At 38.8% G+C, this 24,403-nt stretch overlaps 1 protein-coding gene across 4 annotated transcripts in view; it reads right to left on the bottom strand.

Moving 5' to 3' along the window:
* The window catches only part of LOC118789768 (muscular LMNA-interacting protein), a 49,884-nt gene that overhangs the window by 13,425 nt on the left and 12,056 nt on the right, over nucleotides 1-24,403 (bottom strand). For 3 of the 4 annotated variants that reach the window (XM_036546363.1, XM_036546364.1, XM_036546365.1), the window contains 10 exons: nucleotides 19,876-19,986; nucleotides 13,602-13,772; nucleotides 10,918-12,396; nucleotides 10,396-10,473; nucleotides 9,195-9,275; nucleotides 9,029-9,112; nucleotides 8,880-8,939; nucleotides 6,874-6,918; nucleotides 3,992-4,036; nucleotides 3,584-3,712 (listed from right to left, as the gene is read on the bottom strand). In XM_036546363.1, coding sequence (XP_036402256.1) covers nucleotides 3,584-3,712; nucleotides 3,992-4,036; nucleotides 6,874-6,918; nucleotides 8,880-8,939; nucleotides 9,029-9,112; nucleotides 9,195-9,275; nucleotides 10,396-10,473; nucleotides 10,918-12,396; nucleotides 13,602-13,772; nucleotides 19,876-19,986 — 2,283 coding nt within the window. Of the gene's footprint in view, nucleotides 1-1,798; nucleotides 3,132-3,583; nucleotides 3,713-3,991; nucleotides 4,037-6,873; nucleotides 6,919-8,879; nucleotides 8,940-9,028; nucleotides 9,113-9,194; nucleotides 9,276-10,395; nucleotides 10,474-10,917; nucleotides 12,397-13,601; nucleotides 13,773-19,875; nucleotides 19,987-24,403 lie in introns of those variants that run through there. The other variant, XM_036546367.1, reaches the window with a different exon arrangement.

The raw sequence follows: 24,403 nt of genomic DNA, 5'->3' as shown, positions 1-24,403 counted from the left end.
CTTATATTTATATTCAGGAAGTAAAACAAACTATTGATATTGTGTTTGAATAAATTGTCAAGGAATGATTCACAGGAGTCAGTTAGTTGAATTTCAACCAGAATGAAGATGAGGACTTTTAGGAGGATATTCCACTCCTTTCTGTTCCTCTCAAGTAATGAAACAGAAATATTACCATGGCCAAACTTAGGGATTTCTTTTAAAGCCTACACTAAAACAAAGTGCAGTGAATATCTTGTAAAACAGAAGTAACTTTTTGTTCTTCCATAGATCAATAAATCTCAAGAAATTTTTATCAGTGGTTAGTAATTAGTGGGATCATAAAGTATTACTTTTTTCTTTCAACATGCACCCACAGAGGGATATTTCTTTAAAAAAAAGCCAGAACTATTATTATTTAACTACTCTATTATTTAACTCCTTATGAGATTGGAATAATTATCAGTTACCTGGAACTTTGGACAAAAGTATTTGGGTATGTGTAGGAGAGCCTTTGCAAGAAGTGTTGGTCACCTTCTCAAGATGGTAGATTCATTAAACATGGCCCTTGCAAGGCTGTCTCCTACATTCTTCGTACAGTCGTGCTCTGACTATAATCTCTGACTACAATACTTTAACATCTGTGAAGACAGCATGATTTTTTTTTCCCCCTCAGTTCCCATTATTGTACTTATTATGGCACCTTCCTGCATTTAGGCACTTGCTTAACAAAAACAAAGACTCATCTGTGTTTTTATTTATTTATTTATTAATTTATTTATGTATTGCATTTTCCCTTTATGCAGCTCTATCTGCAGTTAGAAAGCAAAAGCTCTTCGGTCAAGCCTGCCTTTCCAGATTATACTGATCAGGAGTGAAATACAGGTATAGGTTAGGCTCTCCTCGGGAGACTGACATGCACAGACTTAACAATAATAGGGTGACCAGTTTCTATTGTCTGAGTCTTTAGATGTAATGTGGAATGTCGTTTGATTTCCCTGGGGGAACACCAAACTCATCAGTATTCACCAGCAAACAATGAAACTACGTTGGGGGGTCCAATGTAACTGCAATGCTGTACAAGACTCAGTCTATCACAGTGTGACCATGATGAGCTTCTCCAAGCCACAACACACTCCTTGGGAATTCATTAAAACATGAGGCTCTGAAATCTTCCACTTTTTCTGACACATTAAATAAAAGTAAAATAGTTCAAGTCTTTTCACTATTCAGTAGTTTTTGTGATTGTTGTTCTGTATTTGTCATTTGTTTTCTTGTTTTACAACTGTAGTGCAGTTACCCACTACCATCCTCCATTTTAATACAGTAAATCAGCTCTGGACATTGCATGTACACTCAATTCTAAGTTTACTGAATATATATTTTCATAATTAGTGTTGACATGGTTAACAGAGGGATCCTTACATATTACATTACCTCCTATTGGGATCTTAGGGATTTTGATGTCATCTAAAAGTGTACTGCTGTGCTTACTTCCTCATCCAAATAGCCATTCTTGCATTGTAATTTGCCTCCAACTAATTTAAACTAACCATCCTCACTAGAATTTGAAGGATCAGTTTCCTGAAAGTTCAGGTTTTTTTATGTAGAGGGATACCTCTGTTCATCGAGAAAACTTTTTTTTTTTTTCCCAGTTGGTAAAGTTTGTGAAGGCAAGATTAGACACCAGCAGACACCAAGGATTCCCTTGTGGTTTACAGTGCTCATTTCTTCACCCGCTCTCTGGAATGCAGTTTTAAGAATAAAACGGGAAGAAGCAATTGTAAGTCTCCCATGCAGAGAAGTCCAGTGTGCCCTGGCATGACCTGGTGTCCTGCTCTTCCAACAGTAAAGACCGGTCAGAGCAAAGTTTGTAGTAGGGGTGTAAAACGCAAGGTTAGCTAAGCAAGTGGTAGCCAACTTTTTGTTATCCAGCAGCTATTGACAAGAGCTAAAGCATGAGGCAATATAGAGTATCTGCCTTAGAGACACCAAGGTGCAAATGCATGCCGTACACACGGGTAAATATCTGCTCAGGTCTTGTCTGGGAAGGAGCTGCATTGGCAGTGCCAACAGAAGCTTCCTAAGATGCATGTACCATGGCATGTGAGTTCACTTCTGTGCCACCAGGATCAAGCCTTTTCTATTGCTATATCTTTTTCAGGACTACTGGGAGAAACTCATACAGCTGGACTGGAGGCAGGACATGCCAGTGTCCACCCCTAAAAAGTGATTGGATTCCCTTGCCATCACTTACTGCACTGTGTTCTAATAAGAAGGCATTTATATATATTACTGCAGTGGTAATCACTCCCTACGGTACCAGGAAGCAGTTCAAGCCAGCCTCACTGCAAGTGTGCAATTGCTTTAATATGATTGATTAATTGATTGATTTACCTTTGTCTGATGTGTGAGGGGATAGTATTGCTTTAGCATGGCTAAACGATTTGTGGTTAGAGTGCATCAACTCCATATATTTTGGGAGGCAGTGTTAGTTAATACAAATTGAATGAAGTAATGCACACAAGTGGAATGTAAAACAGGCCACATATGGTCATTTTAAGACCTCAACTCTGGATCCTGCACACAAACAAGGCCAGCATTTATTATTTTTCTCACAGTTTCCATTAGATTGTGTCCCCTGGAGAGGGGCAGTTATCTCCGGCAGAAATTCCTGTTCTCATTTCTGGAGTTTTAATGGCTTGATTGAGGTCTCTCTGTGGATTGAAAGTCAAATCCTCCATATCTTCTGGGTCTTAATCAGAAGCTAATTGAAAAGCACAGATGAGCCCTGCTGAAAATAAGCTCCTGGGCCCTAGAGTGGGCATGTCAGCTGGAGGGAGAAATTCAGGTACACATGTTTGTCATGAATGCTAATGTCTGAATGCTATCAGTGGCTGTCAGTTGTTAGACTGGAGTGCACTCAGGAGAGGGTTCGCAGAACCTTCGTCTTGACTGTTATAATTCCACTCAAATGTCACAGTCTGTAACTTGGCACATATGGCAATGCTGAGATTTCAAGGATTTGTTCACAACTGATCGCACACCGTGTTTGCCTTGAGTACAGCATAACAGAAACCAGCCATCTAAGCAGGTGACACCTTGTTGTCAATTCTGTGAAAGAAACTTACCTCGGGAAACTTGATTAGCTGCTGTTTTTGCAAGAAATAAGAATTATGTAATAATAACAATGCATCAATAACATTGCATCAATGTGTAACAACAACTAGCACACAACTGCACTTTTGTAGATGATGTTCCCAGGTCTATATGAACAATCATCTCATTGCCAACAGTACATCACAGAGCAAGGTTTTGTCCTTATTTCTGAGCAACAAATAAAGTGTTGTATTTGTTTCTTACACATCATTTTTCCTTCCTTTCAACACTCACTAAGATTTGAACATTTAAATTCATAATTCAAAGTTTAGCACAAAGCACACTGAGGTTAGACTGAATAGAAGTCTAAATCATTGCAGCAGATGACATAATTTCTCCTGATGTCCTGTATAATTTACACTGACTTTAAAAGCAAATAAACTGGATGCAGGAAATGCGGTTTTAGAGAGTTCATTCTGGTAGTGCAATGGACAAAGTGGCTAACCTCGTGTTGTTGGTCATCTGGCATCTCCTCAAGGTATTGCTGGAAGGGGTTTGGATGATACTCTTCTTCTTCCTCTTCCTCAGTTAATTTTTGAATAACAGTCACAGGCCGTATAACTCCTGGCCTTGTCTGTTGCATTGTTTTGAATAAATGGTAAATCAAATTAAAAACAAAAAGCTATCATGAGCTATACTGTTATTTTCACATTCAGTAGAACAACCTAATTACGACATACATTACAATGAAATGAAAAAAAAAACAATGAATATGCTGAAAAAATGGTCTTGGCAGCATAGGTTCACCTAGCACAATGTGCTGCACACTATTTTGAAACTTATAATTGTTTGTAATCATACTTGTCAAGTTCTAATTCCTTTCCAATTAAGTAGAAACCATAAAAACACCCACCAGACTTCTTTCAGCAGAACCAGGTGTTTGCAGGTGGAAGGTTGCCTGTGGAAATAATGATAGTACTCAGTTTTCAGAGCTGAGTCTGCTCATCATTCGTTCATTTAGTCAATAGTAACTATATTATAATGTTGCATCTTGTGCAAACAATCAATCCATCTTGGAGCTGTTTTTCAGATGCTATGTGCTATGTGTCCTGCCAGTGTTTCCACCCAACTGGTAAATGGGGCAATAATCAACTGAACAGCACAAAAAACAGGGATGGGTTCAGTGCTGCATCTGATTTGGATGAGCCATGCAAGGACGTTAATCCTCACTTCTCCTTTTTCTTCCTTGTTGTGCAAGGATAGAAGATCAGACAGCATTTGACATGATTGGAAAAGATCAGAGTGTAACTATTTCAATCGTCCACAGAGAAGTGCTGAAGGCCAAAGAACCCAGATTTGTCACTCATTGGAACTGTAGGTTCTGGAATTAACAGCATGACTTTGGAACTGGCATAAATGAACACGTGGGTCTCTTGGATTTATGCATATGAAATCTGTAATGCAATGAACGCATATTTTGTTATTTATTTTTTTAGTATGGTGATAAAGTAACACCAATCACAGTATCATGTCACAGGGCATAACCTTTTTTCAGTTATGGTGATGGTAATATTGATAAGCTATATTCAAAATAAAATGCTATAAAATACACTTTGAAAACAAAATACAAGTTTGAAACAAAATAGATAAGATGTTTTTGTACAACTATATTTTATATGTCTATCTTTAAATATCACTGACAACACCAAGCAAAAATTGGTTTACAAATAGATCTCTAAATTGTACTCAGGTAACTCAAGTAATCTTTACTGGTGACCATTAAACATCCTATTAACAAACATTTACCCTAATCTAAAAATAAAGTTTTAAACACTGAATGCCAATAGTGATGATTGCTCATGAGATCAGAATTTGCATTCAGGTTCTAAACTGTTATGGGAATTAGGTCTAAAAATCAAGATTAAAATTAAAATCAAGATTAAAATCAACAATTATGGTGTAACAATCTACTGAAATAACTCAGCCATAGCAAAATAAGTCATTACACAGTATTTCTTTTCCTCATGCTATAAGTAAAAAGCTGTGAATTTTTAACACTATGAGCTCACTATCTAGATGATATAGGAGGGACAATCTAAATACAGTATTAGCACTTGCTATGAATACAGTACTTATGTATAGTATCACATCAAAACTGTGGGAGGACGACAGATTATTTGGTGGTTCTGGTTTGACGGTGTGACAGAGTGTTTAGGGAGTAGGGAGGCACTCTTATCCAGCAGGTTTCAGGTTTGAATCCTAAGTGTGACACAGCTGTTACACCCTTAAGTAAGATAGGTCACGTAAATTTCTTCAGTGAGAATCCCCATGTATAAAGAAACAATATGCAAATGTGTGAACGATACATTTGCCTTGAATAAGGACTATGCAGATGCATGTCATGTGCTAGCAAATGTCACTGCCTTGCTGTTAATACGTTAACTAACAATGGATATCACTGTCCTGGTCAAGTGTTTTAGTTTAATATAACGTGAGTGTTTCGTACTGTGGATTACAAGTTTACAAAAATCTATATGCAGTTTGAATCTTTTGGTGCAGATCACACTACATCAACATTTCTGTATATATGCTATTTAAATTATTTATTATCCAAGCAAATGTTCAGCATCTTATTAAATGCAAACACCAAAGACTCATCCTTATACCAGTCCAGCATCAGATGGTTTCAGCAGTCAAATGTTTACAGAGCACTCGTCAGCCATGAAGGCATGTAAAAAATGCACGCCATGTGGTAAGAGATCTTGTGATTTTGCTGTAATTAGCCGTTTTTATTCCTCTGCTGCTGTCTGTCACAGCATGTTTCATTTGGACAGAAAAAGCAGGGAAAAAGCCTGAAATATTTGTTAAATAGTCAGCTCCAAACTCCAAATTGTCTAGATAGACAAAACATAAAGGTCTCTAATCTATCCAACATTATAATTTCAATTCAAGACAGATTGGATTTCAGACTATGGTCACAGTACATTAAGTATAACTTAATTTAGTCTTCATGAGCATGGCATTACCATTTTATAAAGCATATGTTATGCTTTATGACAACCAACACAAGAAGGACAAGTCACATGTTTTTACATGCATGGATTCATTTCTGAAATGAAACACTATCTACATATTTCTAAAGGCTACAAACTGCTGCTTTTAAATGATACAGTAAAAATAGAAAAGTAAAATCACCATGCATACTGTGTGGTGTATGCTTTATGAAGACACTAAGAGATTATACCTAATGTGAAGCACATTCACATCAGGGCATAGGCCTACAACCTGCTATGACTGACAATGCGATCTGCAGAATATTTATTCCTCAGGCAATTTATTCTTTTCTTTGTGTCCCTCCACAACACAAGCAAAGAAATAAATTTGTATTCTAATGAATTAACAGCAGATCTGCATCCTTTACAGAATACCATGTCAAAGCCTTTTTGGACGGCATCCTTTCATCAAATGAAGAATATTAGTGCTGTTATTTGTTTGCTTTGTAGATGACCTTTTCCATGGTGGCATACATAGCTTACATTTTACACATAATTTTTTTAGGGCAAAAGGGCATATTTACAAATGGTTAATCCCTCGTTCACAGGAACCAAAGCAGTGTCCAAGCCAGGTTTCTTGCCCAAAATCTCCAGTTTAATCACAATGCTACACTGCCATCTGAAAATGTTCACCCATGTGTATCTATAGGAACCATAGCCAGACACAGCTCAGGACTGCAAGTGTACCAAAGGCTTAATTTTTTCAGTGTCACTGTAAGAAAATGCAATGTGTAATACTCACATATTTGGTTTCTCGTCCAGCTGATCTTGGTAATGATGTAAATCTCTAAATAAGGCAAAGACAAATGGTAACAAGACAATCTGGGCTGTAAAAGTATATTATGTCTATTAAATTCACATCTGAAAGCGATAAAGATGCACAACAGATGGCTATTATTAAAAATTGGCAGCAAAAGGCCATCATAACAACACAGCAAAGTCAATAAACCTAAAAGGACCAGGATATTAACTCTTGTAATAGTATTCATCAGGTGACCAGGGGGCAGGCATTCAAAAGACACCTGTATCCTTCTAAACCCAAAACATGCACAGAACACCGATCACTCAAACATCTTTCCTTTTTTGAAGAAAGTTACTTTCAAAAAGGTACAAATTGGTTATGATACTTTAAATGCAATGTTGTTTTTCCTGATGTGATTTCTTTTCTTCAAAATATGTTTGACTTGAAGGATTGGGTGTGATGTTTTGCAAATCACACATTGCAAACTCTACATTTTATGCAGTTTTCAGTTGTCTCATGGAAAGCGATATTCATTTTTCAGAGACCTGAAAGCATATCCACAAGGAACTGTATATGCTGTATACATCCAGCCACTGCAATCGCATGGTATGAATTTGCTTCAAGCAGTGAACAGAGAGAAAGATGTGGTTGTTGTTATTGTTATTGTTAAATTAGCTGTGAGACTTAGCAATGCAATAATGAAAGCCTGCAGTATCTCTGTGATAGACTGGGACCTGGGTGAACAGCTTCAGACATGATAGGTACAATCATCAGACAGAATTTATACAAATATAAGCTCATTATGAGACTGCGTATCATTTCATACATGAGATTACATATGTGTGATTACATCACTTAACTTGGAGCCAGTCTGCTTTCTATGTGAATGAAAATAGTCAGTTCTAGTGAAAGTGTGTATTAAAAGGTCTAATTCAAGTTCAAAAAAGTAGAACCTGACATGACAATAAACCTGACATGAACACACATATCCTTTTTTAAGCAATGGAAGCAAAACAAATAAAAGGTTTTCTGTTTCCTTTGACATTTGCTTTCAAAAACATTGGCATGGTATTATCACCAACATTTAATGCCGGGTCATTTATGGCCTTAAGTAGGCAACCACTTCATACAAATTTACTTTAATTTACAGACTGTTAATGGAATAATGATGTTTATGTGCTTTGCATATGCACTGTTAATGAATGAAACAATGATATCTTTAATCTCCCATTCTAAGAATGAGAAGCTATTTTTGTACATTGATTATTTTTATGGTGATGGAAAAGGAGGACATTTGTGGCTACATGCTCCTTGGTTTTGTGAATGCCTTTAAATAATTTTGATCTGGACTTGCTTCAGGAGTTGCTATATTCACGATAAGATCATTAATAAATGCTACTTTCAAATAAAAAACTTAAGCAGCCATCATTGAATCAGTCTATTGTGATTCTTTATGGAAGTAGTTTATGAATATAAATGAACCTCTTTGAATGAGCCATCTAAATGAATATTTTCTCCTTTGCAATAATGGTACAGAAAGGTATAATTGCATTAAACGAAACAATTTTGATTCTCACCCTTGTTCAAAAAAAAGTCACATACTGTATTCATCAAATGTGTTAAAAAGGATGGTGCCAAAATCTAAAATGCCTTTGAAATCTCTGAATGTCTTCAGAACCTTATGTCCTTCACAGAGCTGATGAACCAAAACAGAAAAAAAGTGCTTTCATTATGTGCCAGCAATCATTCACATTCTTTGGTTGCCTCTGTCTGCATTTGGAATAATGGTATATAATGGTATAATGCTATTAAACAAAACAAATTTGATTCTCACCATTGTTCAAAAAAACTGTCACATACGGTATTCATCAAATGTGTTAGAAAGGGATGAAGCCCATATCTAAAATGCCTTTGAAATCTCTGAATGTCTTCAGAACCTTCACAGAGCTGAAGAACCAAAGCAGGAAACGAGTGCTTTCATGATGTGCCAGCGATCGTTCACAAACCTTGGGTGCCTCTGTCTCCATTGACGTCATCAGGGACAACGGAGCGGACTGCGATCGACGCTTAAAAAACAAATCATGCTTGTCAATGACAAAGTAAATAAGAGCACACAATGAGCAGGCTCAGAAGAAAGCAGTTTACATTTACTCACCATAGGAAGTGGGTCTTGTAAGACTTGATCAATGGCAGCATACAGTTCTTCAGACTGCTGTCTGAGCTGAGCTGGAGAGCACATCTACAGAAGGAGAGGATATTTGTGACAGCCAACACTTTGTGACTAGGATTCAAAGACAGGACAAAACAGATCTGTGCTTTACCTCCACGTGGGTCTCCAAGACACTGTCCTTGTCTGTGCTGTCCACTGGACTCCCCTCTTTTTCCACCTCGTCATCTATCGCCTACAGTAATAAGCCAGGCAAGGGAAATAAAATCAGGTAAGGCAACCCTTGCCCTTTTGACCCCTCAGTTCATCAAATAGTTTCAGAAACAGAGGCAAGAAAATCTGTCTGGACTAAAGGTTCAGGAATATACCACATCACAGAAACGGAAAGATAGAATGTTCACTGCTCCTTCCTCCTTGCACTGTAAGGTGAATCAAAATGTCACCAAGCATAAAGGTCACCTCTGGAACGCAAAAGACGAACAGGAATTCAGGTATCTGAAGGAGTGAAGTCAAGAGGAGACAGAAAAAAATTTTAACCTGCGCACCCAATTCGAGTGCTCTTCGGTTTGTTTTGCTTTTTTACTTTTATTGGTTTTATTCTGTCACTTTTTTATGTGCACTTGAGACACTCATAATTTGTTATTTAAGATGTGTACTGCATTCTGTAAATTTGCTCTCTCCACTCACCAGCTCATCACCTTTTCATACAGATGTTACTGTGGAGTTGTTTTTTTGTTGTTGTTGATCATTTGTTTGGAACAGAATATATGATTAAAGACTTTTCATTTTCATTCTGTCCTCTCCTTTCCCCCTTTTTACCCCACTAACTCACCCTAGCACATGAAAATCTTAAAACATGTCTTGCATACATTCTGACCCATATGGAAAGATGACTATTAACAATTATTATTATTAACAGTTATTTGATCACATTATCCATACAGAATGGCATTATTGTAATTCCTTTGACTGTTACATCTGAGTATAAGAAGTGGAATATTTGACAGCAACAGAAGAAATGAATTTGACCTAAACACTTCATTGGCATACCTGTGTAATTATACACAATAGAATACCAACAGCATACTGCTGCACGAATAATTACCTGCTATCCTGGCATCACAGACTGACATTTTTCTATTTTCTTTAGAGTTGCAACACCCTCAAAAAAGGCCCTGGTACACTTGTAGTGATTTGCTATATTCACCCGATCATTTTCGTTCCAAGATGAGCCAGAGGAGGGAATTAGGTACAATTACGTGGCAATTATGCGCGTGTGCCCCAGCTTGTCTGTCAATAAGCAGCAACATGAAGATGCAGAGAGAGTAATGACAGTCTATCAGCTGAGGCCTCACCTGCTGTTCCAACAGAAGGGTGTTTGTGGGAATCGCTGCAAGGGCCTTGTAGCTTGACTTGATCTTGTACAGCTGGGACTGGGAAAGGAATACCCATGAAAAGCAGAAGACAGTATGAAAATGCTAAATACCTTTACCATGCTTAGCCCTGCATAGAAGCAAAATCATATGTAGCAAAAGTCTTCATTGCCATATTTTCAGTCTTCAAAGAATGTTTTCAGATGATGCAGTAGAAAGGCATACAGGCACACAGCTATTTGATTTCCACTTTGAAAAACATACACATTTACAGTCATGACAAACATATCCTAGCACCCTATAAATTGCAGCATTTGTTTTAAAAATCCAGCACTTGTTTTAATTGGAAAAATGAGGGTTTAGAGATTTATCCATGTAGAGAAGTGGGCATAATGTGAAATGGCTGTTAGAACAGAGGGTCATGCGCTGAATGCTGTTGTCTCTTCTTTGGCATGAGACATGCACAGGGCATGCAATCAGACCACATGCCAACATTTACAATACCTTTCTCTTTTTACCCGCCCTGTCAGCACCGCTCTTGGGGATCGGAGAGGGTGTGGAGGACACGGACAGAGAGGGTGAAGGGGAGAGGTCACGATTGGAGGGCACCGGAGAGGGGGAGAGGGTCAGGCACTCAGGCGTGGAAGAAGGCGAGTTGGGTCTGGGCGAGGGCGAGCGATGGAAGTGGGGCGATGTGCATGGGGAAGGTGAGAAAGAGCTTGCCCTAGGAGGTGGGGAAAGTTGGCAAGCGGGGGATCTGGAGTACGGCCTCTCTGCAGCTTGGGGGCCTTTAATGCCATTTTGTAGAGAAGAAGGACAGATAACTTCTTTGCACCTTGGCACTGAAGAAAAGGTGACTTTGGGCACTGGGGACAGTGCAGGGAAGTCCCCTTTGGAACAGCAGGTGAGAGAGCCGGTTTTAGGGGACATAGAGCGAAGTCTTGAAAAGGACGAGGAGAGCACAGGGTTAGATGCTTGGGACAGAGTCCCCTCGGTGTTAATCGGCTGTGAAAAATTGGTGACAGATTGGGGACAGATTGGTGAAGCAGTATGACTCTTAAAGATGGGGGAGGTGACCCTTTGGCTTGGTTCAGTAGAATGCTTGACTGGAGCTAGTTTGGCAGACTGGCTCAGCGATCGGACATGAGGATCAATGGTAGTGACTTCTGTTAAGTCAGGAGAGGGCGGAGGAGTGAGACATTTGAGGGTCTCTGACACAGGCCATTGTGTGTGGTTGGGATCCATTTTGGGCTCCTCCATGGCACTCTGGCATTGTGCCCCTGACACTCCCTGATACAAAGAGCCCAGCTTGGAAGCAGCCAAGCAGGCATTACAGGAGGACAAACTGGCTGCTGTGATGGGCCAGCAGGGAGAGTACGCCCTTTGCAGGGTGGGGGACAGAATGGGTAGGCGACCTTTCCTCAGTATTGCAGTGAGAAGGGAAAGCTGTGTGGGAGGGGGTCTGTGCCACGCCCTCCCCATGCTTGGGGACAAGGGACAGGGTGATGGAGATGGACTCTCAGAGGCCAGGGAGAGACAGGAAGGCAGTTTCTGCAACAAGCTGGAACCTGACGCCAGAGAGTGGCGCTTGACCCGTATTACAGATGGAGAAAAAGCGCCGGACCTGATGGAGGAGCATGGGGAGACCGTACGGCTGAGGGAGACGGGAGACCCCTCCGAGGAGAGAGCATGCAGGGCAGAACAGTCCTCGGACAGGACCGACTCTTTTGAAGAGGCAGGCGTTGCAAAGAGCTCTGTGAAGTGAGCCACTTGAGAAGCTGAAACCAGGGTCCTCCTCTCCCTTTTTTCAGGGACTTGGTTTGAAAGGAGATTGGATTGGTCATTGTTTTGAGTAATTTCCAAGGCAGCAGGAGTCAGTATGTGAGCTGTATTATGAAAGAGGTGCACTTTGTTCTCTGAGGGGGCAGAGATTGGAAGAGAGGTGGGCTGGCCTTGGGTCATGTGAACAGTTGGTAGTTTTAACTGAGAAAAAAAAAGATGGGAGAAAAACATGAAAAGAATCCATTTTTATGCATTTTTTCTCTTCTTTTTAAATTATAGTAGTGTTCAGTAAAAAAGTGGTGTCCTTCAAATTAACATTTGTCTTCAATGCTTTCATTTTAAAATTCAACATCTTGACAAAAGCCAAGGAGAGCTTCTGTGCCATTTGTGTGTGTATATATATATATATATATATATATTTATTTATTTATTTATTTTTTCACTGCTCAAAGTGATTAAACTCATCTGTCAAAACCATTTGACTAGATGGTAACCTTCAGTGTTTATTTCTCAAAAGAATTTGGTGCTGGATACATCCTATTTCTCTTGCTTTCATAGGGATCATTTTGCTTTATGAATAATAATCCACTATGCATGTCATCAGATAACATAGGTCTGTCAGTGTCTTTAAAAAGAAAGAAGAAAAAAGATGAATAGGTCCAGATTAATGGTATCTGTCTTGTGCATTGAACCCCATCATTTTCTTTAGTCAGTTGTCATGAATGGCAGAAATATATTATTTCAATTTATTGCAGCAAATTCATTAAAAGGACTTCTTGATTTATTCAGTAAAGAAAGCAAACCTGAGGATGAATATTATTATTGGATACAAGGGCTTATCTGCTTCTGAGTGTAAACTGCCCTGGGTTTAATTTTCAGATATTACTCCAAATCATTTGAAATCAATATTATTCCCCAATAAGATGTAAGGAAATACTCATACACTAGTAAATGATATGAAATAAGATCACATGTTTACTTATCACTTCTGCTCCTATGAGGTTCTCCTGCTCTCATTATTCTCTCAGTTGTTATCCTGTTTACAAACACTGAGAATTCAAAACATGTTGAAACACATAGTATTTCAGAGAAACTAGCCAAAATGTTGCTACTTTTGTTTTACTTTGCTTTCGTTCTAGATTCCAAATTTCTGCTTTTTATCTTATATTGGAATAGTGATGGATTGTGAAATGGGTATCCTCAAAATTTCAGAATGTTAAAATCTTCCTCTCACTACCGTATTTCACTCCACTTAGACCCTGTCTCTAACTTGCCTTTGATGACTGAATGTATGGGGAGTGGTTATGTATGGCATTATTACTGTAGTTCTGGCACCATGCCTTCTCCCATAGAACAGAGAACAATACACACAACATTTTGATTGAAACTCTTTAGTGGGCGCTGACCTGGGATTGTGCCTCTTGTCTGTAGGCGGTTTCGTCTTTCGCCAGCTGAGCCCAGCGACCCCTGGCTGCTCCCTCTTCAGAGTCTGCACCAATGTACACAACCTCTGCCTTGAACACTCCATCCTCTGACATGGTATCCTCTGCTTCTCTTTCCTTCGATCCTGCTAAATGCTGGAAAACATCCAGGAGCCAATCAGAAGGGGAAGCCGATGAAAGAGAAGAGGGAAACCTGACCAGTCATAGGGTGATGGATCACTGTGTGCAACTTGACATATCAAGAACAAACTAGATTAATGGCCCTTACAAGGCAGGTTAAACATGCTTGATACACAATTGTACACTATACTCATGTAGGCAAATCTTGTTTATTTGCCTAGCAGATTCCCTAATCCAGGTTGACTTTCTAAGATTATATTTTAAATATTACAGGTAATTGCTGAAGCAATTCAAGTGGAGTACCTCTCTCTATTCAACTACAGTGCCCCTGCTTGGATTTGTACCTGGGTACAAACTCAATCCCTTAATTATTCTGTCACTTAGAAATATTGCAAAACTGGAATAATATACAGCTAAAAGAGAACCATTCACACCTCTGTCTCCTCAAGATAAAATCATTGCCGGAGTTCAGCGGCTGGTTAAGTTCCCATGTGTCATCTTGGTGTGGCTGAAATATGTCAGTGTTCATCTCTTATACATCTACAATTAACTATTACATATGGGTAGGCCTAGAGGCCTCTTTTCAGTCCTTCTTGCCCAAGTTTTCAGCTGTCATACGCTGTCAAAATCCAATATCCACATCTAAATCTATAATCAGATTGCTGGTGGAGGACAGACAGACAGATTGCGTGAGAGACACTGTCTCAGCCAAGGGGATAGGCTGTGTTTAATGACATGGTTTTATGGAAGCTGTGGCCGTTTACTTATGTTTAAGATGACAATATTGTCACCTGTATACATCCTTTACAAGGTACACCGTTCTATAAGGTATGTCGCGTTTGTGGTTTTTTTTTTTGTGGTTCTCGGCTCTATTTTTATATATGATTGATATTCTGTTTAATTGTTTTTCCAAGTTACTCACTAAGCACTTATTCTTACAACAATGGCAAGATAAACCTAAGTACCTCCAGTGAAATCACTGATATCAATATGAAACCAAGTTGCATTAATCAAGTTGGGCACCAAGCACTACTCCAAAATGTTTAACTGTAACTTTCTGCCTTGTTTTTGCATTTTATAATCTGAAGAGAATTTCTGAAGAGGCCTTTCTATATTTATGTCATTTCCACATTGTGAAATGTGGAAAAGAGCCAGCAAAAGCAATAATAAGCGGCAGAAGCTGTACTGAAATTAGTGCTGCCAATCATACTGTACAAGGAATAATAAGGGCAGGACAAAGACAATGACAACAATAATAATTTCACAATACAACAATAATAAGTAACATTAGGATAATTATGGTTTTGGGGCACTCCAAACTGAGATTTTATGAATGTGGCCTACATGTGTAGTGGTATTGCTGTAAACTGGTCTTCATTGTATGACTACTGTAATTCATTACTTGAATAAATTAACTATATGATACTTTCATGAAAACAGTAGTATTGTTTATTAATCCAATGGATAAGACTCATTGACTATTGACAGTTTTACATACTGGACACTCATCTTATTAAGTTGACAAACAAATGCAGCTGCTGACAGGCCATTCAGTCCCTCTAAATTCTCCATCCAAAAGACATGGATTTGACATACACGTACAGTATGAAACCTCCCATTCCCAGATGCTTAGACCACTCAGTAGTACCTTGGGTGACAATTACAGTTTCATTCACCATGGGAATACCATACAAGACCAAGTAGCCTACCTACCTAGCTAGATAGTCTTACTGAGGTTATATTGCTATTGTTTTAGTTAGGAGCTTAGATAGATAGTGAGCTGATATCTGTGAAGCAAATTGTGTCATTCGCTTTGTCGACTGATTGACTTATTGATTGATTGATTGATTGATTCATTCATTCATTCATTCATTCATTCATTCACACAAGGGTGCTTGCTTCATATATGTTGATTCACTGCTCTGTCCATGCTGCATAAGAGCTTAGTATTTACATTACATTATATTACATTAGCTTCGTTTAGCAGGCACTCCAGAGCGACTTCCAGCACAAAAGAACATAAGTGTATCCATTCAAGTTGAATGAGCTACAGTGAGAAACCAGGCTAACAACACTACCAGGCCAGTGAGTATGAGCATAACAATATTCAAGCCCTACCACAAGTTAACTTGTGCACCCTGAATAGACAAGGGAAGCCAAGTATACTACCACACATTAGTCACTAGATCACAGAGTCCAAAGCACATTGTGATACTACAAATAAAAATAAAAAGCAAGTACTACAAGTAGCAGGTGTTGATTGAGGTGGAACCGAGATGAAGTCTGAAGAAGTAGGTCTTCAGTCTGCGTCAGAAGATGGCCAGTGATTCCACTGTCCTGAACCCCGTGGGGAGTTCATTCCACCACTAAAGGACCAGTACACACGGGGATTGTGTCTGAGAGGAGCAACCCCTTGGGGATGGGACTGTCAGCTGCTCCATGGTTGCAGACTGTAGTGATCTTGGCAGAACATAGGAGGATTGTAACTTGACTATGTTTTCAGAGGTTGTAGACAATTCATGTAGCTGCATTCTGGATTAGTTGAAGGGGTTTGATGGCACAGGCATTAAGACAGGCAATGAGGGAGTTACAGTAGTCCAGGCATGAGAGGACCAGGGTCTGAACCAGGAGCTACATAGAATACATAGTGAGCAGGGTTTCTGTTAGCTGCTAATTACAGGTTTTAGCCTAGTAAAATTTATAAAAAACTGATGAATTAAAAACTCACCGGTCAAAATGTCTGGTGATAATGCTCATACAAAATGTAGCTATAACAAAAAGGCTATCCCTAAACAGGACATTTGTGTTTTGACAGCAAAACAGCCTATTAACAGCCTAAAGTACTATTTTTCCTCAAAAGGGTGTACTCTTTTATTGTGCGATACTTGCTACTAGGCCCACTACTATTCAACTTTGTGAAGTGAAGCCATCTGGAGGAGGAGAGAGTGACACGGCTTACGTGCATTGCAAGCTGCAAAGACACATTGGACACGTTGGCAGCAGAGGGCTATGCCGCAATGAAAAAAAGGAGAAAATAAAATGTTACCTGGTATCCTATAGGCTACATTTGATGCCATGTAGACCTAGCCTTTTTTTAAACAGGCTACAGATGTTACAGGTTACAGATATTTCATAATAGTCTACATTTTAGCAGCTAATGTTGAGGTTTTGCTCAATTGTTACTGTTCGTTTTGCTTAATCGTTACTGTTCATTAAATAGTCAAACTGATTTGAGGTCGTTGTCATTCTTTCGTCAGCCTAGGTGTACATTATATTTGCATTTGTAACATAGACTATTATTGAAAAGTGACCGGAAACATTCAAATTTGTCCAGTAAAATAAATTCTTTTCGGACACCAGACCGGCAAGAAAAAATCCTAGCGGAAACCCTGATGGTGAGTTGTATGCAAATTGCCCAAAAGAAGAATGCCTTCCAAGCATATATATTTCAAAAATTAAAATCTTCAGTAGCAGTTGGTAGACTGCTAAAGTCTTAATTATTAACTGGTCTGTCATTTGGCTTAATCACACTTTGTGACTATGAGGTCAAGTTCACAGTATGCTGCAACTAATTATTATTGAAAACCTTGACAAGCTGCATGATTGTGGCTTACCAATGCCATTTTAGTTTTTTGCAAAAGAAATGACTCTATAAGAGCACATTCAGCAGCAAGAGTGTCATTTAAATTTATTTTTGTTTTGTTTGGGGTCTTTTTTGGCTTGATTTGTTTGGTTTTTTTGGCCTTGATTTGTTTTCCTTTTCACATGAAAATATAATATGAAGCAAACCACAGATGAACCTCTGTCCTGTATGCCAGCGTTTCCCAAACCTCTCCTGGAGGACCCCTTGTCCTGCATGTTTTATATCTCTCCCTGCTCCAACACAGCTGATTTAAATGATCAGCTTGTTATTAAGCAGCTTCAGGAGTTCATAACGAGTTGGTCATTTGAATCAGCTGTGTTGGAGCAGGGAGAGATCTAAAACATGCAGGACAAGGGGTTCTCCAGGAGAGGTTTGGGAAACGCTGCTGTATGCTTCAGTCTACAACAAAAGAGTTTATACTAGTTGTATCTCTTATCCAATGAAAGCAGCAATACTGAAAGGCTGTATCATCACTTGGGCTCATAAAAATCATGACTAGCTCATGATTATGCTGGTTCATTAACATTTTATAGCATTTATATTGTTTTTGTAATGGATGGCGCTTATGTGTGGACAGTGGATTCCCTGTATGTAGCAGTATCGTGGATCTCTCAAAAGGCAATTATCCACTTGATTGTTTCTGATATTGAAATATGTTTTTAATTCCCTTGAGTCATGACAATACATGATATAGTTATAATTAAAGTGCTGAATGACTTATTACTCAACTGTGGTGACTGCTGCTCCAGCTAAAATGTCTAATAATTAGGTATGATTGAGCTGAATTTGTCACAAATACATTGAATCTGCTCTAATTTCCTCATTATAGAAATCTGATGTTTCTTTAACATTTTTTGTTAATATGATCTCTGACCCTTCAACAAATTGATCTTGCTTACTCATTATCTCTCTTCTTTTATATCTCAGTTATGCCTACTTTATTTTTCCAAATTCACTCCCTCAATTTCTAAATGTATTTACTCAGTTCAGTAAATTATCTGATTGCTAAATCAACTGGGCAAAAGCTATTCCTCCCCTGTGAACCGCTCTCAAGAGAAGTGTCCCTCCCCCATACAATTCTTGTGAACTCACATGTTAATAAATTTTCTTAGCTTGGTATTTGCATCTCCTCTAGTGTTCAGCTTTCATCAGTATAACCTCCAACATCCAGATGTGGTCTAATCTACAGTTGTCTTTACAGGGCTGAACAGCACTGATCAAAACAAATGTCCTAGCCTGTATGAATTTCCTTTTTTCTATGTGCCCTATTTCTCTTCCTCCAAATTACTTTATAGTACTTCTGCTTCTGATGAGGAAATTCATCTGGAACAGTAAAAAAAGAACCCATTCGTCCCACAGGCTCCAGAGAGCTAAATATTTGGGTGGTCTATCGCTCGCCAATTTTAAACTGTATTATTGGTCTATTGAAATTAATTCCCTCAGAACAGGGTAAAACACCACTTCCTCAGTCTTGTGGTGCCAGATTGAGCAGGCAATGGCAGCTCCTCACAGGGTTCAGGTATCCTTTTAGCAGGCCTAAAACAAAAAGCTAATATGCAATTCCAGTTGCTTCCAATTATCTCAAATGTACTGGTTTTGGTTTGGTTTGGTTCACTTCTGGGAAACACAGTGATTTTTTTTGTAAATTATCCCCTCTCTACCACAGCTTCAATTTGTTGAAAAATTATTAGCTGTATCACCTATCATCCTTTATGGCCTAATAAAGGTTTTTATACTCTACATGGCCTTCCTAATGAGAAAGTGTTTATTATATTCCCTAGGTTGAGAAATATTTGTTTTCTTTATCTGGTTCCGTAACTTCAGCTGAGACCTTCTCTTTATGCATATGGTGTCCAATGGGATGTAGATTTTAGCTACCATTCCAGAGCTATCTGGATTAACCTAACATCATCCTCACATGGCATACTCTCAGCCATTTACATTCACCTTACTAAACCTGTTTAGTTAGACCATTTTAGGGACACTGAGACACTGTCTGAACTGAATGTTCAATAGCCATAATGAATAAAGCCAGCACTGGTGATACTACAGCTTAGGACAACATTCACTGCACACTGTGCAACATAGCTACCTTATGATCTCTTCTACAACATTTATGCTGCATATGTCATATAAGAGTGGAATGTGGTACTTCTGTGAACTTCTGGTGTACACATTTCCCCATTCCTCTTCCCACCCCATGCCTTTTTTTTTACAGTTTCTACAGTAGTTATGTTGTTGTTATTGTCCTGTTTGTCTCATCTGTGCATTGTGTTTTTGTGATTTATCTTTCAGCTGTATTCCGTGCATCTCCATCAACAAAAAACCGATCACAAAAGCTAACAATGATGTCAGCTCCATAATCTTATTAACTCCTTAAGAGATAAGATGGAATGGAAATCAGCATATACTATGGGTCCTTAGAACCATGTACTGACCAAGTCTACAATATGGATGATTAAATATGCTTCATACCTCATTTGATGTCCTTGCGGGACTTCCCTTTTTTTCCCTCACTTCGTTTTTGATTGGCAATCTTCTCACAACAGGCACAAATGTAAAAGAAAGAAGCTTGGTCGTAGAGACCTGTAGAGATGTGGAAGAAATATTATTAGAGCATGGTCTGCCAGTACCGCAACAGTATAATTTCATGAATACCTCATAAGGTCAGGTTTTTATATTTACCCTAAATATAGCCAGGTTGTATTTATTTTTGATGTTTAAAATGAAATGTAGTGGTCTATCCAACACAACCACTAAGCAAAAAGCCATAGAGACAGCTAAAAACAGCAGTCAAATTTAAAGCATTCTCTACCACAGTATTATCTGGTTTTGCCAAATGAAATTAAACAGCCCATAAATAACATCACATTATTTTGGCACAAGAAGAATCCTCTGAAATCCATTAACCCAGGAAAGGTGTTTGTTTATATGCTCTAAGCATTTACAAACACTTTTTGCCAATCCACATGACACAGTTGTGTTTGCTACTGTGCAACTCTTGATACAGGATTTTTCATAATTTCAACCTGAAATAAAACCAGAAAGGTAGTATAGGTTATGACAAAAAGCTTTGCTTTGCTTATGATTTACTGGGGTCTCACTGCAGCATTTCTATGTCAGTGACATTGAACAGATCTCACAGTCCTTGTGGAGCTCTTGGTTAAAGCAACATACTGTGAAACACTCAGACCTGTGCCCATTTGTTTTAACAATAGGTAATATGTCTCCTAGCTGAAAGACTAAGTGGCTATCAGTGATATCTGCTTTTTTATTCATGTGGATGTGACTGAACTATCCATCTCCTAGCTGTCTACTTTGTATGGGCCATTTTACTGTGTGCAATCGCTAAATCACATTTATGTGATGGCTCACTTTTGTAGAACAGGTTTTACAGACTTTCTATTTACGTACAGATTTAATTACAATTAAATTAATTTCAAAAATCATATCAAATAAATCTGTTCTGTTCATTGCTTACTCCATGGAAAGATATCACAGCTTTTTCAAATGACCAAAAATGGCATTAATTCATTCATACTTGTTACATTTAGTTTTCTTCTGGCAGTCTTACAGGAAAAAGTAAACTGCATAGTCATTCTTGGTTATTCATTCATTTTAATTATGACCAAATATGCAATATGTCAACAATTACTCTGTATTCATTTTTGGACAGTAATACTGAAATATCTACTGAAATGAAATAGAAATAGAATGAGATGAAATCAAAATAGAATAAAAAATTTGTGAGCTTCACAAAATTCAGGTCCATACAATATGAAAACATTTTTCTCCATAACATTCCAGTGTGGCCACAGACTTGTGTTCCCTGCACTGAGAAGAGAATCAGCAAGCCTCCCTGAGAAAAATCATTTCTTCTCATTAGTTCCATTCAACTCCTACTTTAATGTTTTTTTTTTTTCTGCCTCTGTGCTCACTGCACAATGCAGTTGTTCTGACAATTCATTTAACAAATGTCCTAGTTAATTATGCAGAATCATTATTCAGACAAACTCCACAAGATTATGATTACAGGGTGACTATTACTCTCTCGTCAAAGATCACTTATCTGCACCATGTCTTCTTCCCGGTCCCACTCATTATAAAATGTTCATAAACATAGTTATCTCATATGCATATGACAAAAGATTACATGCACCCACTGTTCAGAGTAGTGCTGTTCTCTGTCAACGACAGCTCTTTTTAATTAATAATTACATTTATATTCATAGCTTTTTTCATTACTATCACATGCAGTACGATCAAACCTCACAGGCTGTAAACATTTAATGGTGAAAAGTTATGAATTTCGTTGTTTACCTACAGCTTGCTCCAGGAATGCCTGTCGGAAGCGCTGGAAATAACCTCATGAGAAAAAATCAGTTGTGGTACTTTCCAGCCGCTTTAAGGCTGTTGTGCACTAAATGGAATGCATCAGAACAGAACCCCTATTCAAGCCCCATGAACATGTAGGAGGACAAACAAAGTCTTTCCCTTTTCACATCTGATGCATGAACAATTAACAATTGTTTTAAGACAAACCACCTGATAACGACACAGCTCATTTATTCAGGGACCACAGTTTTTCTACTTTTTAATGACCACAACTGAGGCATTTTCTAATCTCTAAATATGTATGCATGAATATGGGTGTTTTACAAAAGATTGACAGTTTTTGGTATACACATACATCTACCAAATGGGAAAATGCTGAGTCTGTACTTTGCACTGTACGAATATAATAATGGCTCTAAATAAAGAGGTTTGAATTATATATGTATTTAATTTTCCCATTCTGCATGAATCTTCAGCACAACAGAGCACACACACCTACGCTTAACTACTTATTTACAGAACAAATAATTCAACAGGACAAAAGATCCACATGTTTAAAAAATCCACCCCTTCTACTGGGAACTATCCAGCTCTTATCCTTACATCTTTTAACCCTTTCTACATGTGTTCCTATTTTTTCCAGCCACTCCCATGGTCACTAATTAAAGCACTTCCATTTCAATCTCTACTTCTTCCACATACAGATGTGTACTTTCAGCGGTCAGGTGTCCACATTTTTAGCATTCTGGACATGATTCTGATTCCCTATATATATGAATCAGTCAAGCAACCAAGTAAATATATCCTTTTTCTAATGACACTACAACCGTGCTTATTACAGAACATGCTTGTGTTGTCTGAGAATTGATCAGATAGATTAGTTAGTTCATGAATATATATTGGATATTATTTCCTTAAGGCTCACGTATCTACTTATGACATAATGTGGCCTATTAGGGCAGATGACTGTAATTGGCTAATTCAGACAAGCTGATTAGTTGCGTTAGCCAAATCACAGCTAATTTCACTTGGGGAACTGCAATCTGTATGTAGAATTTACAAATTAATACACACAAGGGGGGAACCTGGAGTAACGTTCCGCTCATTCACGTTTGTAACAGCTGTATTATGTGCAATATACCACAATAATATTACAATATTCTCCTCAGAGGTAAACAGAATAATTACTTTAAAAATATGTTTAATAATTTTGTGCAATGTGCATAATGGACAAAATTTCCTTAAAAGAATAGACTTGTTAATTAAACATAGCAGGAGGTCCCTCCTGCAGTAGCGGATTAGGCATTTGTTCTCCAGATGGCAAGTGATGCAGGAAGGGGAAATGTCATTGATCTTGAAATGATTTACACACAACACTTTGAAAGCTGTGGTCTTAATGATAAGAGGCTCTTCCTTGATGTCCCTCCTTGAGTTAATCTGTATTCAGAAACAGAATAGTTTGTCTCATGCTCAGGGCCGGATCATAGTCCCATGAGGCCCCTGGGCACATGTCTTTTTGGAGCCCCACTGATGGGCCTCACATTGTAAGTGCTGTGGGGCCTAGGAGCCCTAGTGGTCAGATCACGCTTTAAGCCCCAGTGGCCTAGGCGACCTAGTGGTCAGCTCACATTTTAAGCACTGATGGGCCTCACATTGTAAGTGCTGCGAGGCCTAGGGGCCCTAGTGGTCAGATCATGCTTTAAGCCCCAGGGGCCTAGGGGACCTAGTGGTCAGCTCACGTTTTAAACACCAAGGAGTCTGGGGGCCCTCACATTGTAAGCGTTGAGGGGTCTAGGGGACCTAGTGGTCAGCTCACGTTTTAAACACCAAGGAGTCTGGGGGATCCTCATATTGAAAGAACTGAGGGGTCGGGGGGGGCCTAGTGGTGAGCTCACACTATAAGCACCCAGGGGCCTAGTGGTCAGCTTGCGCTGTGCGCACTGAGGGCCCAGACATTCAACTTCCTTTGGAAGTCTTGGGCCACGTTCCACACGTGGCCTGAGGCTTGGAGGCCCCCTGGCAGTCCGAGGCCCCGGGGCGGTGATGCTTTTATAAATCCGTGACACGTTTTGCTTTGTAAAAGTATTTGTTGAAGCACCACTACTTTGTCAAAATATAGCTGTATGTACACCAGATTCAGGTGACTTTAATCACCGACGCCTGTACCAAAAGTAAACAAAAAACAAAGACAAAAACAGTCAAAGATATCACTCACACACTTTGATGCAATTTCTGCACAGACTACCAGTGGTGGTCAATTCTTGACACTTGACTTTGAACCTGACCATACAATCTGTGAAAACATAACCATCTTGGATGTACACTATGATCAGGAATCATTAAATCTAAGGCCAAAGTCACACTGCCCCAAGCAGGGAGATCACCTCAAAGCTGTCTAAGCTTTTGTACTGACACTTTCAGTACAAATTTGGAAGGCTATGATATTTATAGGAAACAGGGTCTTGTCTCCCAAACTGAGCCACTGCCTCTAGTTATTTTTGTCCAATTAAAGCTCACATCTCTCTGGTGTATATTTTATCTGCAACAGGATCGGGTCAAAAAAGGAGAGACTGAAGCTTGACAGGTGTAAGGTGAGTTACATGGCTCTGTGCACACGGAAACAATGTGTCCCAGGGCTCCTGTGTGACGTGTATAATCTTTTGAAATG

This window comes from Megalops cyprinoides, chromosome 15, assembly GCF_013368585.1.
Source record: "Megalops cyprinoides isolate fMegCyp1 chromosome 15, fMegCyp1.pri, whole genome shotgun sequence".
Classification (NCBI taxonomy): Eukaryota; Metazoa; Chordata; class Actinopteri; order Elopiformes; family Megalopidae; genus Megalops; species Megalops cyprinoides.
Note: the sequence above shows the minus strand (reverse complement) of the source record. Positions and strands in the feature narration are given on the sequence as shown.